The sequence below is a fragment of the Fusarium poae genome, chromosome 2 (assembly GCF_019609905.1).
Source record: "Fusarium poae strain DAOMC 252244 chromosome 2, whole genome shotgun sequence".
Lineage (NCBI taxonomy): Eukaryota > Fungi > Ascomycota > Sordariomycetes > Hypocreales > Nectriaceae > Fusarium > Fusarium poae.
Genome location: NC_058400.1, coordinates 4799829 through 4816162, shown reverse-complemented (window position 1 = coordinate 4816162; position 16334 = coordinate 4799829). Strand labels below are relative to the sequence as shown.

Below are 16334 nucleotides of genomic sequence, written 5' to 3'. Positions count from 1 at the left end.
CATGCAATTTTGATGAAAGGCGTTTTTATACCTATATGGCTTACACATATGTTCATATTGCAACTCAGTTCATTGTCTAGATCTTGTGCTTGTATGGATATCCAATGATCATAAGCCAAATTAACGTTTTAATTGTTATGTATCATATGTGTGCTATATTAATAGTATAAATCTCCTTTGAGCGAGTGTATGTTAACTTGCAGTCCCGAAACGCAACTCCCAGAACGCCTTTCCCTATTCTTTTCACGTAAAGGTGCTATTGGCACCACATCTGAACAGGAACATCAGAGACCTGATCCAAGACGCTAAAGTCCATACCCCATTGTCTGAAGCTGACGACAATCATATCAAACTGTTCAAGCTCCTCCTTGACCCAGTCGCCATCATCCAACCGTGGAATATCTGGGACAGCAGATTGCTTGACCAAAGAATCCGCAAACTGAACATCGATTTCAAGCCTCTGCAGCTCCTTGGCAAGTTGTAGGCCTGGTGAGTTGACAAGATGATCCTGTCCAGCCTTGAAGCCCATACCAATAACCAGAACCCTCTTTGTCATGTCGATTCCAGAGTCGCGGCGCTGAAACTTTCCACCTCCCATAAGTTCGTTAACAATTTTCTTGGCCATGTGGGCTGGTCGCTTGTTCATCTTGTCGGCACAGGCTTCGAGGAGAGGGAACTCGCAGTTGGAGAGGAGGTAGTATGGGTTAACGGGGATACAGTGACCACCGACGCCGAGACTGGGAGTGTAGGGCATGTAACCGAAGGGCTTAGTAGCAGCTGCATCTGCGACCTCGAATGGGTTAACGTCAAGACCCTGGCAGGCGTCGGCCATCTCATTGGCGAAGGCAATGCACATCATTCGTTGGCAGTTCTCGTAGAGCTTGCACATCTCAGCAACTTCGGGCTTAGAGACAGGGACAATACTGTCAAAAACTCGACCGTAGAGGCGGACAACAGCATCAAGGGACCCGGGGATGATATCATCAAGACCGGAGACAACCTTAGGGATGGATCTCATAGGAGGCTCAGTTCGACCGGGGTCAATACGCTTGTGTTTATTAGCATTTGTTCGTAGGAAAGAATCAGGAGTTGAGCTTACCTCAGGAGACATTCCGACAAACAGACCCTTGGCTTTTGCAATAGGTCCAAGGAGCTGACGAGTCATACCAACAGCCACTGAGCTCTCAATAACGATGGTGCATCCAGGGCGGGCCCATTGCTCAACTCGGTGCAGCGCACTTTGTAGGTAAGACAGATCAATAGTCTTGTCAGATCGAAGAAGAGTAGGAACAGAGATGAGGAAGTGAGTAGCACTGGCAAGATCAGACTCATTGGAGGTAAAAGACACGTTGGGTCGAGCTCTGAACTCTTCGCGCAGAAACTCAAGTCGGTTCTCGCTAATGTCAAAGCCCATGACCTCATACTTTGAAGAGAAAGAGTCTACAAGACCTGTACCCACGAAACCGACGCCGATCACTGCAACAAGGGGAGTAGCTTCGGTGGGTGTGACGATGGTCTGGGCAGGTGATGTCTTGGTTGCTTGACGCTTGGTCTCAGTGGGAAGGACCCTGAGAGGGGCAGGCCTTTGAATGAGTTTGGTAGAGAAAGGCATTGTGAAGATTGAGAAGAAGAGAAATGGTATATTGAGAAGGTGGTTATGGTGTGATGAGATGAGATGAGATGAGTGAGTGATGAGAATGACATTATCGTGCTCAATCCGATCTTCTTATAGATGAAGCCTCGATACTGAAAGCAAAGACAAGAATTCTCTTTGAATTTCTCACTATTGTAGCTTGATACTAGCAAAAGCGAACCGGCATCTTTCGATAGTAAGGTTGCTTACAGCAAGTCTAGACTCAGTAGTGCATACTACGTTGGTGGTACAACTAAAACGTACTGACCAAGTATCATAGATAGAGTCTCCATGTTTGGTAAGCGTATTGAGACTCACACATACCTGCGGTCTCTCCCGCAGCCACTACCACTCAAATGCGGGTGGCAACTATTCTTCGGGCAGGCACGGACGCCATCCGGGGGTAAGCATGGGAGGAATAAGGAATGTGGCCTGAAACTTGTCTATCCAATCCTGTTACATGCCGGTCGTGGTGGCACTACCTCCATGGGAAGACTTACAGTAAAGCTGGCTACAGGGTGATGGTTTTATGTGTATTTGTTTTATATCAAGGATAGTACCTCCAAGAGGAACGTGATGATTGAGAAACAGTGTCCGAAAGGGACAATAGGTCAGACATTTCTATACCATCCAACCTCAGGTTGACTATTTGCAACAACACCACTTCGCCTTTTCACAAACTCCCATGATAACTTATAATTGTGAAATGTCATATTGGCGAAATATGACAATTCACATAAACCTCACATTAACTAGACTATAAACAGCTATCTCAGTTTAAGCGAGAAAACGCCAAGTGCTTGGTTTCCGCCACTATGGACCAGACCTTGGAGTAATTCTGTCTTAAAATCGTCTGCCAAGATATATAACACTCTCCAACTCATAAAGATCGACAGCATGGACCCGTCGTAGACCGTTCTCATTGTTTTCCCACCAAATGACGGGCTGGCGCAACGTAGAACATGCCTTTTCCGGGGTTGGGCCAGCCACTTATCACATACCTCACCAAACTGATTAATCAAGTTGCCATGTGAGGTGGATGGGAACAGTAAACGGGGATCATCGCAACGTTTGCGGGTGTCATTCAAGACGTGCCTGTTGATGACAGGAAAGTTGGGTCCAGGTTGAGGTTGAGCTTAGTTATGTGATCGACACGGCTCCTCGTATGATGAAAGGTCTGGGTTCTTTTTTGCCATGTGCTGTAGGTCCGTTCCATATTATTAGGACATGTTGCCAAGAATTGGGCTTCGTACCTGCGTCAAAACCTGGAAATGGGAACAAAGTCTACTTCCAGTGTCTACAATCATGACTATACAGCACGTATGATTTAACCACCTCTGAGCCAGATCAGATCTGTGTATTCTCCGAAGTATCTTAACCCTGGCGCCTTTTTATTTAAGCATCAATCATTGACTAAAATCTCCGAGTTTTGCACAGACAAACTCGGAGCATTTTCCCGCCAAAGAGTAAGCAAAGACTAGACGGCATCAACCCGGACCATGCTAGACCTTCAGTAGCCTGTAATCCCCAGACTCGATTGCGGCCAGGTCCATTCCCATCCCACATATTCGTTAAGCGAGCTCTTTAGTGGGTGGATAACGAACGGGATGGCATACGGGACAACAAGCCCATTCCGGACAGCCACAGGAATGTAGACCCCACGTCAACTATCCAGTCTATGGACAACAAGAAGTGATGAGCAAGTCTGGGTCTTTCTCGACGGTGCATCGAACGTTCTTGAGGATCTCTATCTCTGGTTTTGATCATCCATGTGTGAGCGGGGAGTGGCCAGCTAGAACACAGGAGAGAAGGAGGGGGATACGAAAAAGACCGCGTCGGCCAACTGCTCGGATAAGGGACTGGAATTCTGAAGGCGATGTTTGAACGTGATAAAGACTTTATACAGCAGGGTTCGTAAATTGTGAGCATCAAATTCATCTGTTGCTCTTGAAGAACTCGGACTTGGGTTGTCTGTCTTTCTCTTCCCTCCCCCAAGGTTATGAGTCGTTTGTCTTACACTCGTTCATTTCTCTGAGACAATCATCTATCATGGCCACTTTGAATGCGCGGCCTAGAAGCGCCCTCTATTCTTTCGAGACCAAGAAAGCCTACTTCGATAATGACTTTGCCGACTTGAAGAAGACCATCAACGCCTCTACCATTCACGAAGATGAACATCCACTCGTCGACCGTCATAGATCATGGCAAAATGCTTCCTTCTCATCCACAGCTGAGACTGTTGTTGGAGATGACGAGCCTGAACCACTCAAGAAAGATTTCTTTAATTTACATGTTCAGAACCCCTTACCGCCCAAGATCATCGACGAGCCTCTATTCCCCTCCCATACAGAAAACATCACTCCTTTGTTCAACCTCAAAGTCACACCTGCACGAGATCCCCTTCATGCAGTCACTATCGAAGATGACGATGATAACATCTGCCCCCTCGAGCAAGACCCCAAGAAGGCCGGCCCTACCGTCACAGTTACTGAGGATCCCACACAAGCTGCACCCACGCATGCCAACGACACTGTCGAGACATGTGGTTACCGCAAAATTGAAGATCCTGTCGATCCAGCGCGGATCCTTTCCAAACGGGATCTACGCAACCAAAGAGTAGCGTTTATGGGCATAATCGTCATTATCAATATATGCATGGCCATCACTGCATTATTTGGAAAGAAGAGCAAGCTCGTGTTTATCGTCGTTCTATTTGTCAAAAGCAAAGACTTCTTGTCGGCTATTCTGTCTCCTACAGGGATGATCTACCGCACCATCTACGAGAAGTTCTACCCACCCGCGCCTGTCAGCCGACGGTGGATTCTTTCCCTTATTCCCGCTTACTCAGAAAGTGAGGAGCAGATTGTCAAGACAATTTTCTCACTACGGGACAACGGTGTTGATCCTCATCGTCAAGTCATGGTTGTTATTCTAGACGGGAACCCTCGTGACGTGAGATCACATATGACTCGCCTGGTTCGCGAGTTCCAACGCCCATATGTATCCCTTAAATGGAAGAAGGGTGTCTTGAACATATTAGCTGGTTTCATGGAAGACGTCCCTGTCATCGTTATTGAGAAGGTCAAGAACGCTGGTAAGAAGGACTCCCTCGTTCTCTGCCATGACCTCTTCAACTACCCTCGCGACAATTCCCCGTTATACACACAGCTTTTACGGAAGGAGATGTGGGATGAGATTCTGCCCGAGTTGACAAAGGGCGAAGAGTTTAACGGGTTTGATATGGTGTTTTGCACAGACGCTGATTCGACTATTCACAAGGGTGCTGTTGCGCTCCTCGCTAATGCACTCGCGCGGGACAAAGATGCTATAGCAGCTTGTGGTCTTGTGTTGGTAGAGCTAGAACCAGGCTATGAGTGGTCATTCTGGAATCTCTATCAACAATTCCAGGTACGCACAACTAACGACTGGAAGCCAATACTTCTGCTAACCATTTCATCAGTACACATTCGGACAATACGTCAGAAGGCGAGCTGAAGGCTTTGTTGGGAAAGTCACTTGTCTACCTGGTTGCATCACCATGATGGCTGTTAGACCAGAAATGGCTGGTGCAATCCGCAAGTACTCTGAGCCTGTTACTGGCGAAGTGGTCATCCATCACCAAGTCCAATACCTCGTAAGTTAACAATATCCTCTGACCTTGCTCCACATACACTAACTCGATCAAGGGCACTGACCGAAGGCTCACATACTCCATGCTCTCCCAGGGCCAACATCTTCGAACTCTATTTGTCCCTGATGCCGTCAGCGAAACGGTAGCTCCACAGTCACTCTTTCACTACCTAAGTCAACGGCGTCGATGGGGCTCCAACGCTTACTTTAACAATTACTTTTACCTTGCTGGTGAGAAGATGATACCCATCACTCGCATTGCTGCCTCTATCGAGGTTATCCGATTGAGTCTTGTGTACTACCGCATTCTCAACACTGCACTTTTTATTGCTAGCTGCGTTCGTCACATCACAGCTATCAAGTTGGTCCCTATGCTGGTCGTCGGCCAACTTCCTTCATTATGGTTCTTTTGTTCAATTCTCCTTGAGTCTCCATTGCGCAAGCGAGGACATAAACTTCTCATTGGATATCTTATCAACAAATGTATTTCGCCTTTTATGAGCGTTATTATCTTTACAAAAGTTGCTACGAATCTAGGCAGTCAAGTGTGGGGTGTATCCGGAGTTACAGCGTCATCAGCACCTCCTCCTGCTGCTGCGCTGGAAGATGAAGGGGCAGAGAAGATGGCGGCTGTAGATGCACTTGACGCAGCTGAGAGGGGAGAAGTTGTCCTCTCAATGAAACAAGATGAAAGTGGTGGGGTCACAAAACCAGAGCGTGCTCGTCTAAGGGATGAGCGTGTTGACATCGAGTAGACTACTGAATTATTAGAAATTAGACCTAAATAATATCTAGAAAACATTCATTACATCTAAAAACTGACTTGAGTCAAAGCTGTGCGGGAAATCCATTTCTACATTCTTTAAAATATGATCATCAACCGTCCCAGGAATACTTGACTGAAATACCAGACTGTCAGCTCACCTACCCAGATTCCCCTATACGTCTCGGTTCTTTTGGGCACAGAATCCCAAGCACCCCGAGCCAGTCTGGACTGAAACAAAGTTGCTAGGCAATAGAATTTAACTGAGACTAAACTTTTTGTTGCTCAGGGCTGGGCTCACTTTGACTGCAGTCACCCAGAGCAGTCACCGAATTAGCGTTAAATACATGATCTAGGCCCTTGGACTTTATGACATCGGCAAACTTCATTGCTTGGCAGCGGCTCTGGTATGAAGAAAGACATTTGCATGCGGCGACTAAACCCTACACCAAGTAGGTAAGCTGCGATTGCCAAGAACTTTCAGTTCAGTGATCATCAGAGACTACTAGCAAGGTGTTTAATCATATCTTACCCTATCAAGAAAACGACTGTTATCCCGCCAGGCGGCGTCTGCCGAACAATACCACCCCAGACCGATAGTGTCTAGATCAGCCACATCCAGACGGACATTCCAGAGCCGTGCCAAGAGTAAACACTCGAACCCCCCTTTGGTAAGTCAAGTCATGATTTCCCAAAGTAGTTATTCATCAGTGTAGAACTTTCCCCGATTTTGTCTCGTCTGTTCTAGTCCCTGTCTCGTCCCAATCAAGCATTCCTTTTCTCATTTCCAATACTGACCAGCATCATCCGCACCAGAGTTATATAATACTTTGCGCCAACATAACCGAGGAAGGTCTACGACCTCAGAACCGATATCTTTCCTTTTACAGAATCTCTTTCCGATGCCGCTTCCTCGACTGTGCTTTTCCCGGTGTGCAATATTTATTGTTGTGGGCTGTTTTGTCATCGTGGTTGTCACCTGTGGTACATACTTTGGGTTGAGCAAAAGAAGTCATCACTCCTTTGACTGGACAACAATTGTGAGTGATCGTGGAGATGTTCTTCCTGACTTCAGTTTTGCTGGGTACCACAGTTCGGCGATAATATTGCCGTACGGGCCGGGTAACAACATCACCTTGGCTTTCAATAGTACCATTGTTGACGTGAGGCCTTTGATACAAGACGCTATTGATACAATCTCATCTTCAGGTGGTGGCACTGTTGTTCTGCCTGAAGGTAGATGGCCCATTACTGCAGGCATTAATATTCCCAGTGGAGTTGTTGTCGCTGGAGCTGGAGACAATAAGACGGTTTTGGTTTTACAAGAGAGCCCATCTCAACCAGTCTTCACCCTTGGCACACCTGCCAATACTACAAGACCTCGGTATGGGTTCAGATCAAATATCACCAACCAGTATCTGCCGATCGGCTCCTCGTCTGTTGAGGTTACCAATGGCGCTGGATTCGCTGCTGATCAACTGGTTTATGTCTCTCGAAACGCATCAGAGGCCTGGATCAGGGCTAACGGAATGGATGGCCTCGTACGAGACGATGCTCAACAGACATGGATACCAGTAAGCAACAGTCGTATCTTAGGAATTATCACCAACTAACTTGCAGCAGGTGGACAAGAGAATACTATCACCCAACCAGATCAGCAGCGTTTACGGCACAAATATTACACTCAGAATTCCATTGACGGATAATCTTGACTCCGACTATGTCCAGCCTGAATTGATAGTCTATACTCCACCATACGTCAATGAAGAAATTGGCATACAAGATCTTGGAATCGAAGTCCCTGACACGTGCTCGGGGGCACCACTCAACGACAAAACGTGCAACTCTGCTGCTATTTACTTCCCGCCTTGGACTGTTGACAGTTGGGCCAGTGGACTGTCCCTCAGAGGGTTCAACAAATTCTTCCAAGTGGACCAAGATGCTTCTCGCATCACCATTCAGAATTCAACCATGGACCGTGATCGAGATATCCAAGGGGCTGCTCTTCCATTTGATATCTTGATACAAGGGTCTCAGATTTTGATACAAGACTGTTCACAAGTTGGTATACCTACAGCAAGATGTTTTACGGTTGGTACAGGGTCCTTGACGCCTGGTCCGAACGCTGTTCTGCGTCATAAGGCTAAATCTGATGCTCAAACTATATATCCACATCAGAGATGGGCACAAGGACTGTTGGTGGAAGATAGCTCCGTCAGAACTTTATTTGTAGACAGGGGCATCAAAGGCTCAGGTCATGGGTGGTCTATCAATGGTGGCGTGGGATGGAACCTTGACGGGAATGTCGACTTCGAGTCCCCGCCACTTGGTATCAACTGGTGTATCGGTTGCGGAGGAAATGGTCGTGATCCGAAAGGGAATGCGACATTCATAGAGTCAGGTAAAAGAGTCGAACCACGAAGCCTATTCATGACACAATTGGAAGAGAGAGGCATTTACAGATATGATGTTGGGGGTGAGCAAATCGACGAGTAGACCTCTCGGGGCATAACAGAAACTGCTGGAGGAAACACAAAATAATTGACTTGTTTTACGGGATAGAAAAATGTTTATAACCGTCACATGTTTTAATTGACCATATTCTTCTTCAAATCTGGTATTTCTCATTACTAGTAACTATGTACTCTTGGATATCATGATCGTTAAGCTAACACCTCTATTCACCACCCATATCTCAAGCCATACTCTCTCTATGCGTGAGAGATCTGAACCTGGTTCTTGGGGTCTTGCAAGGCCTGCTCAACAAAAACCTTGTGCCACTTGCCGGTGCAAAGAAGGTAAGTGGTCTCCTTGACGCCAGCCCAGTTCTCCCTCACAATGTCCATGGTAGGTCGCGAGAATACAACGTCAATTTCTTCCAGGGTCTTGTTCTTGGTCTCAGGCATAAAGAAGATCTGGTAGATCTCACCAACAAAAGCAATACCACCGTAAAAGCCAAGGGCCAGGCCAGTCTTGCCCATGGCCTCCTGCATGGCAGAGAAGTTGTAGGTGACGATGAAAGATGCAAGGAAGAGAAGAGCGTCGGAGGAAGTCATTCCGTAGCTACGAAGATGGGTAGGGAAACTCTCACTGGGGATGACCCATGTGAGACAGGCGTAGGAACCGAAGAAACCCATGTAGAGGATAAGACCGGTCAAGTAAAGACCCTCAACCGTCATCAGCTGGGTGGTAACATCGAATTGGTAGCTGATACCAATGAGGACGAGTCCGATGAAGAAGCCGGGAAGCATGGTAATAGCCCAGAAACGGCGACCAAACCGCTCCATGAGAAAGATGGCAGGAATAGTACCGATGAGGAGGGATCCACCACCGACAAGAGACATGTAGTTGGCCTTCTCCTTGTCAAATCCAATCTGGTTCATGAGAACAGACATATAGTACATGATGGCGTTGACACCAGTCAATTGACCAAGAAGAATCATGATGTTGGAGTAAACAAGAGCGCGACGGGCACGAGGCTCAGTGAAGAGGTCCATCCAGGGGAAGCGACGGTTCTTGGCTCCCTCGACAACTGCGGTCTCTTCTTGAATGACGGAGGCGCTCATGACGTAGAACTCCTCTCGTGACTCGCGGTCCTCGATGCCACGGATGCGCTTCCAGACCTTGTAGGCGTCGAGGTGGCGCTTCTGGTGAATGAGGAAACGGGGACTCTCTGGAAGGAAAAGCATGCCGAAAAACATAATGGTGGAGAAGAGGAGAGATGATCCGAGGATGTATCGCCAGTTGCCAGGAACCTTGAGGAAGATGGCACCAACAGCATATCCGAGCACCTCACCAAGAGCAATGTTGAATTGATAGAGAGAGACCAAGTTTCCTCGGATCTTTCGCTCGACAGTCTCGGCGACGTAGACAGGGACAGTACCACCCTCAAGACCGACACCGAGACCCAGAATAACACGCGAGGAGACAATCATGCCTGACCAGTTAGTAATAGGAAGCATATAGGGATAGGAAAAGTAACTTACCAAAGTTGATGGAACCAGCTTCCAGAGCGGCACCAATAGTGTACAGAATAATAGAGATGATGATGGCTCCCTTTCGTCCAAAGTACTCGTTGGCGGGCGACAGCAAAAGCGCACCACCGACAGCACCAAGGGGCATACCGGAGTTAACGAGACTGTTCTGTCTCTCGTTCAGATCGAGGTCGTCAGGCAGGAACAGGTTCGCACCACTGATAAGAGACTGGTCAAGGCCTGAGAGGAGACCACCCATAGAGGCGAAAGCGACGAGGAGCCATGTGAAGTGCTTGGGGTTGGCAAATTGGACTTGGAAGAAACCAGTTTCAAGGCCACCAGCTTCATCAAGCTGACGCTCCATATCGTCAATGAGGTCGTCGATTTCGCGACCACCACGGCCAGCGACCTCGAGAGCCTCGAATTCGGCCTTTTCATGACCCATGGCCCTCTTGATCTCGTCCTTCTCACGATCGACCGTTGCGGTCGAGTTCTGTCGACTCTGCGCCATGATGAATAGTATCCTCAAGCGAGTCTAATAAAAAGGAAGAATTATGTAAAAAGGTATGGCATGTGAGTTAGAAACACCAGAGTCCCTGTTGGTTTCTGGAGACATGATGATCTGGAGACCCAAGTCCTTACTTATATGTGTGGTTCTGCATGCAACCCGCGTTTATCCTTTGCCAACCCACTTTTCTTCCCAAACCTGGAGATTCCGTCTCCAGAGAGTCAGTCATTAGACTTTTCTGGAGAGTGGACAGGCTTTGTTTCGCCATGGGGCACCGCAAATGCAAACCCCATAACTTTGATGGATTGTGGTGACGGTAGCACCGAGAGACTGGCCGGCAAGGCTCCATCGAGAGATGCCGTTTGAACCGATTTGGGTGGAGCATCTTTTTATCATTTGGTTGGGCATCATTTGCGCGATCAATGAGCGTTGTAACGGTCTAAGAAGAATGCAACGGCCGTAACATGCTTTTCCAAGTTAGCTGACTCGAAAGGCAACTGTTGATTACCATCGAACCATTCAATTACAAGGAATGATTTTCCACAGTCTTCTCGGACCGGTGGAAGAAACCAATCAAATGTTCCTTCACTCATTTCTCGACATCCACTCTTCCAATTCTCGTCAAAGATCTACAGGCACTAGAGACGGGTTTACTTTGTTCCTCTTCTAGAAAGCTTCTAAGTGTAAGCCTTTACGTCACCGGGAAAGCCGTTTACCCGCAAGATTACCAGGTTCATCGCGAAAGCTGGTTGACCGTCGCCCTGGTGGTCGTTTGTTGAATATTGCCTCTCCCCTGTTGGGATATCCAGTTTGCGATGAGGCTGCTGAATGCATGAGTTGTAAACAGTCCAAGCTTTGGTCGAATTCTCTCACTCAGGGTGGCATGACTGCTACTGCACACATGGTGAGATACAATCCATCATCAACTGTTAACAATTATTCCCGTGCCAAGTCGTGAGCTCGTGGCAGGCTAGACTGGTAATTCACGAGCGCCCACTTGACGCGAGCACTAAACCCCTGGCTCAACGTAATGATTCAGCCGCATCTCTTGGCTGTAAATCTCTGAAGGACGATTAGTTATGGGTTGAATATGGGACTACCCTATGGCTAAGCTTCTGTATGAATAATGATGATGTGTTTCTCGATTGGATTTTGAATCATCTACAGAGTATATAAGCTATTATTGCAATCAATCAATTAATGGGCCAAAGGGATACAGGCAATAGTTTAGAGCTGTTGTGGTGTGGTGTGATGGAACGCGTCGGAGACACGCTCTGTAGTTGATGATCGCGTGTCTGATAGCCGAAGAAAAGAGAATTGGAGAGACCCAATTGCACCACAAACCCACAAATCAACCTTAACATCCCCATGGACAAGTTTTCGTGGGGATATGCTCGTCACCACTTTTCTCTCAATTGGATATGTCCATGGTTGGCCAAACGTTTTCAATATCGGCCCGTTATTAAGAAAATGCAGATGACTGCGTTCAAAACTCCACAATCGCGACCATCACGGAAGGATACGGGCCTGAGTACAACCTCATCTGCCCTGTTCAACATGCTATTTTCCGGAGAACGAGTATATCACGGGACCGCTCTGACCCCCGCGATTCTGGGTAAAGGGCCGATTTCATCCCCGGAAACGACAAATAAACCCCCAGTTTTTGGTCCCAGCAGGGATCATCAGGCAGAGACTTAACAACTGCCCATCCTGTGGGATGTAAATTGTATGTAATGAGGAGATGAGTCGTGCCATGCTCTGGTATAAAACTGAAACCAAGTTAGTCATGCAATGAATCTACGGCTAGATTCGGAGCCGATGTTGACATCCCTGGACTGTTTTTCGGGCACGCGAGTTGGAGCTTATACTGCTTTGGGTAATCATAAGAGCTAGCTGATGGGTCCACTGGTAATAAGACTGAAAATATCTGCTTTCCATTGAGCATTGACTGATCAATCCGTTGTTTCTTGTTGTGAAAATCTCGTACAATTGTGGAGACATAAACTCAGCACGGGATCTGCAAAATTTGCCAAAGACGTAATGGATATTGTCAACTTTCATAGGAGTCAAGGACTGTGTTGTGTTGTCGAAAAAGAACAGAGCCTCAAGCTGAACTCCTCGCCTCAGAGATCCCGCAAGCCACTGCCGCATCTCATCTTGAGCCTCATCAGCCCTACCGGATCTTTCATCTTGGCCACTCACTAAGCCTTCTTGGCTCTGCCCTTAGTTTCCCTAATCCCGACGCCAAGGACGAAGCCAAGGCGCAAAACTGTGCAAATACCTGTAACCACAACACTGAACCAATCTTCCCATCTCCAACTTGAAAGTCCAAGATTTCCTTCCATCTTCATTCCGATATAGATAGCCGTGAGCATGGTGAAATCAGCCGGCAAAAGGCAACCCTGAAACATCTTCCAAACATTGACGTCGTGGCTGTAGCGCAACAACGTGCACATAAGGATTAGATACGACGTGCCCATGCCGCCGATCTGGTACAGATAAGGCGCAAAATGTGCGTCGAGTGGATAGTCGACGAAGAATGCCTGCATGGCGAGCTTGTGGTCAAGGAAGTTAACCCACATGCCTATCAGGGTCAGGGCAGGGTCTACCCAGAGAAACCAGAGGCTGTAGATAGGATGGATTTTATCAGTGATGGCCATGTTGGTGACTGTTAGATCTATTGGATCAAATACAGCGTGAACAGTCACAGTTACAGAGAGTAACAAGTGAGCTTCTTATAGCTGTTGCACAATGTCAGCAATGTCAGATGTGCCGTCAGCTTATGTGTCTATATTTGCTCAGAGGTGTCAGCAAATAACCCTCACCTCCCCTCATTGGTCTTCTGTCGCTGTGCCAAGGTAGACAACCAAGTCATTGGCTGTTGAAGCAACGTGATGGCGAAGACGCCTACCTACTTTGGCTAGTTATCTCAGAAATATAGAATGCGGGGAAATCAAGATGCTCGGTCAATTGATGGGCACGATCGTCAATCCAATGTGGTAACCTAACCTAACCTTTTGAACTTCTCTGTGCGACCTAGAAATCTCCAATACCATGATTGAAGATGGGTCTAGACAGACCTCGAGGTAACTAGCACTCAGCCTTGAACGCGACTCTACGTGATTGCCATTGGGCCGCTTTCCGCATCTCACTTATCAACAAGGTTTTCATTTATCCGAAAACAGCCTGATCTATCGACTCGGATCGTCCCAGTCCAGGGGCTTATCCGAGATGTAACACTCAGACCTGAACCAGTCAGAGTGTCCATCTCTACCTGCCACAATTCGAGCTGATACGGATACGCATAAGCTCTAACAAGATATCACCAACATAATTGATGTGTCTGCAATCGCTCACAACGTCAATGACTCCTGCCTGATCGCCACTGTGATTATAGACATACATCTGACCACTCAACCGAGCACCAGGACCGCCCCATTTTTCGATGTTGTTGATGAATTATTCAAAAAGTTCCTGATGATGCTTTGTATCTCTGGGACCAGTTCCTTTTCAGCCAATATCCTTGTTCGCCGGCTGTGGGAGTAACTGCGCCTCTGCGGCCTCTAAAACATTCACTCATCGCTTTCAATTGTCATTGAAATAAACCCACCCAGCTTGAACAAAGGCGTAGCAGCAGTTAATGGCTTTCTCCGACGAGTATGATAAGAGGAGTCCGTCGCACGCCGCCGCGCAACTCGCCGTAACAAATGCATCTCCAGGTCAGCCCTAGTGCGCAGCCACAAGGAACAAAATACACCCAGTACAGTCATAATGGTAGTAAGGTAGCGAATAGTGAGTTTTCAAATCACAGAATGGTGTTTGATAATGAAAGGACGTCGAGATTTCGGCTCAAGGTAAGTTATAACAGAGACTGTAGTCCATATTCATGGCCGCGTTGTACGAATCAGTCCCCCCACTGGACATATAGATCAGAGAATGCAGTTAAAGGCGTCGTAGCCAAGAATGACAAGGGCAACGATCTGGTTATTATTTATATTAATAATATCTTAACCCTAGGTATTAATAAGAGTATTATTTTAAAGATAATAAAAAGCCTTAAACTTTTTTAATTAATTTCTTTTTTTTAAAGTAAAATTAATTATAAAAATTAAGCTTTTATAAATAATTTTTTAATTTAATATATAATTAAAATTAATAAAAACTTTAAAGTTTATTATTTTATATAATAATTATATAATTTTATTAATATTAATATTAATATTAATAAAAAGATATTTAATAATTAATTTTTAAAAAAAAAAAAAAAATTTTTATAATAATTATTATAATTTTAATTTTATAAGTTATAATATATATCTTTAAATTAAATTTTTATTAATATTTAAATTTAAAAACTATATTTTTTTATAAATTAATTTTAAATATATACTTTAGAACTTATACCTTAAAAATTACTAAATAATAATAGATCAGAGAATGAGGTTCTTAAGTTCTTTAAGAAACAGTGAGTAGTTTAGGCTCTATTATTGAGTTATCCCTACGCCACTACGTCAGTTGTCCAACTTCGACTCAATACAGGAGGGATACAGAATACAATAAAGATAGTGAATTAATCCTAAAAATATATGATCGATTGTTCATGTTAATGCTGAGGTTGTGAGAAGCTGTAAGCACTATAGGGTCCTTGTGGTTTACATATGTTACCCTAGAATCAGGAATTATAGACACTTTTATCACACGAAAGCCTCAATACATCTTGAGCTGTAGACGGTGTGATTTGCTCAAATGAGCGTGAGATCTTGAACAGAATACCCGTGTTATATTGATGCTAATAAAGTGGAAATTCTAGGTTACGTATGTCGATATAATGAGAGCCATCTTGACTCTGTAAATTTGAGATTCCACTTTGAGCTCACTGTTATCAGCCACCTTGGAACATCAACTTTTCAAAGACTACCCTACAATCAGTCAACAAATTCCTTCACGCATGCATCACGCATACATTAGACGCCTCCTGGCTTCATTAGGCAGACTAAGCCAACAACAAAGCTATTCGGGCGAATGCCCTACCCCGAACAACCTATTTTCATGCCTTGTGCCTCTCGTTTGACTAATACGGAAGTCAGTTAATACCGGAATGAAGCCTTCCCGGCCTTGGCTTCAGACCTTTATTGGTTGAAACGTCTCTTGCTAGTATCCGGAACTCTATTTTGTTAACTCGAGAAGAGTCCAGGATTGGCTGGGCTAAATATGCAGGGGCTAGCCCACTTGGGCTGAATAGTTCTGAGAACTTCAAGGGAGCAATTCTTGATGTAAAAGCATATCGTTCAACCAGCATAAGCTTAAATATCTAAAAGGGGATCAGACTCGCGTTTGAACCTTTTCCGCAATTGGGTTACAGTTCGTGAGGAGGGTCCAGACGCACAGTACTGACTCGTGCTCGTCATACCAGAACAAACCTAGAAATTCGGTTTCCAGTCCATTCATCTGATCTAAATGCCATTTAGAGTTCGAGCCCTGGTTTCAGTTGGACCCTGGATAACAAGTCAAGTTTCAACGGGAACGTCAGACAAGGAGGTAGTAGTGGGGCATAAGGAGCTTCTAAGATTTACTATTGGCGAATATTCTTGACATAACCGGGCGTTGCCGACGGATCCTAGCAACCTATTAGCAATCCTCAAGGTGGAAGAATAGAGGACAAAATTAGTAGATCAGCTTATGCCACCTTGACCATACTTATTAGGCTGCTTATTTTTGCACCCCAAGACTTTGGACGTTTCTGGTATCCACTAGCAAGTGACCCCGAATAGCCCTGTCGATATCAAGTTTTGGACTTGTGATAACTCAGGTACGATACCATATCGG

At 45.9% G+C, this 16334-nt stretch overlaps 5 protein-coding genes across 5 annotated transcripts; 2 read left to right on the top strand and 3 right to left on the bottom strand.

The window, feature by feature from the left end:
* Positions 1-256: 256 nt before the first annotated feature.
* Positions 257-1612, bottom strand: FPOAC1_005520 (uncharacterized protein; the record flags this gene model as incomplete). The annotated part of the gene is made up of 2 exons (XM_044850047.1): positions 257-1048; positions 1100-1612. 2 exons carry the CDS (start codon positions 1610-1612, stop codon positions 257-259), a joined length of 1305 nt encoding a protein of 434 aa, XP_044708757.1.
* Positions 1613-3682: 2070 nt separating this feature from the next.
* On the top strand, positions 3683-6018 carry FPOAC1_005519 (uncharacterized protein; the record flags this gene model as incomplete). The annotated part of the gene is made up of 3 exons (XM_044850046.1): positions 3683-5041; positions 5094-5267; positions 5320-6018. 3 exons carry the CDS (start codon positions 3683-3685, stop codon positions 6016-6018), a joined length of 2232 nt encoding a protein of 743 aa, XP_044708756.1.
* Positions 6019-6928: 910 nt separating this feature from the next.
* Positions 6929-8522, top strand: FPOAC1_005518 (uncharacterized protein; the record flags this gene model as incomplete). Its single annotated transcript, XM_044850045.1, has 2 exons — positions 6929-7600; positions 7650-8522. The coding sequence occupies 2 exons, from the start codon at positions 6929-6931 to the stop codon at positions 8520-8522; spliced, it is 1545 nt and encodes a 514-aa protein (XP_044708755.1).
* A 215-nt stretch (positions 8523-8737) lies between these two features.
* FPOAC1_005517 (uncharacterized protein) lies at positions 8738-10511 on the bottom strand (the record flags this gene model as incomplete). The annotated part of the gene is made up of 2 exons (XM_044850044.1): positions 8738-9963; positions 10013-10511. 2 exons carry the CDS (start codon positions 10509-10511, stop codon positions 8738-8740), a joined length of 1725 nt encoding a protein of 574 aa, XP_044708754.1.
* A 2198-nt stretch (positions 10512-12709) lies between these two features.
* FPOAC1_005516 (uncharacterized protein) lies at positions 12710-13168 on the bottom strand (the record flags this gene model as incomplete). The annotated part of the gene is made up of 1 exon (XM_044850043.1): positions 12710-13168. One exon carries the CDS (start codon positions 13166-13168, stop codon positions 12710-12712), a length of 459 nt encoding a protein of 152 aa, XP_044708753.1.
* Between the last annotated feature and the right edge of the window lie 3166 nt (positions 13169-16334).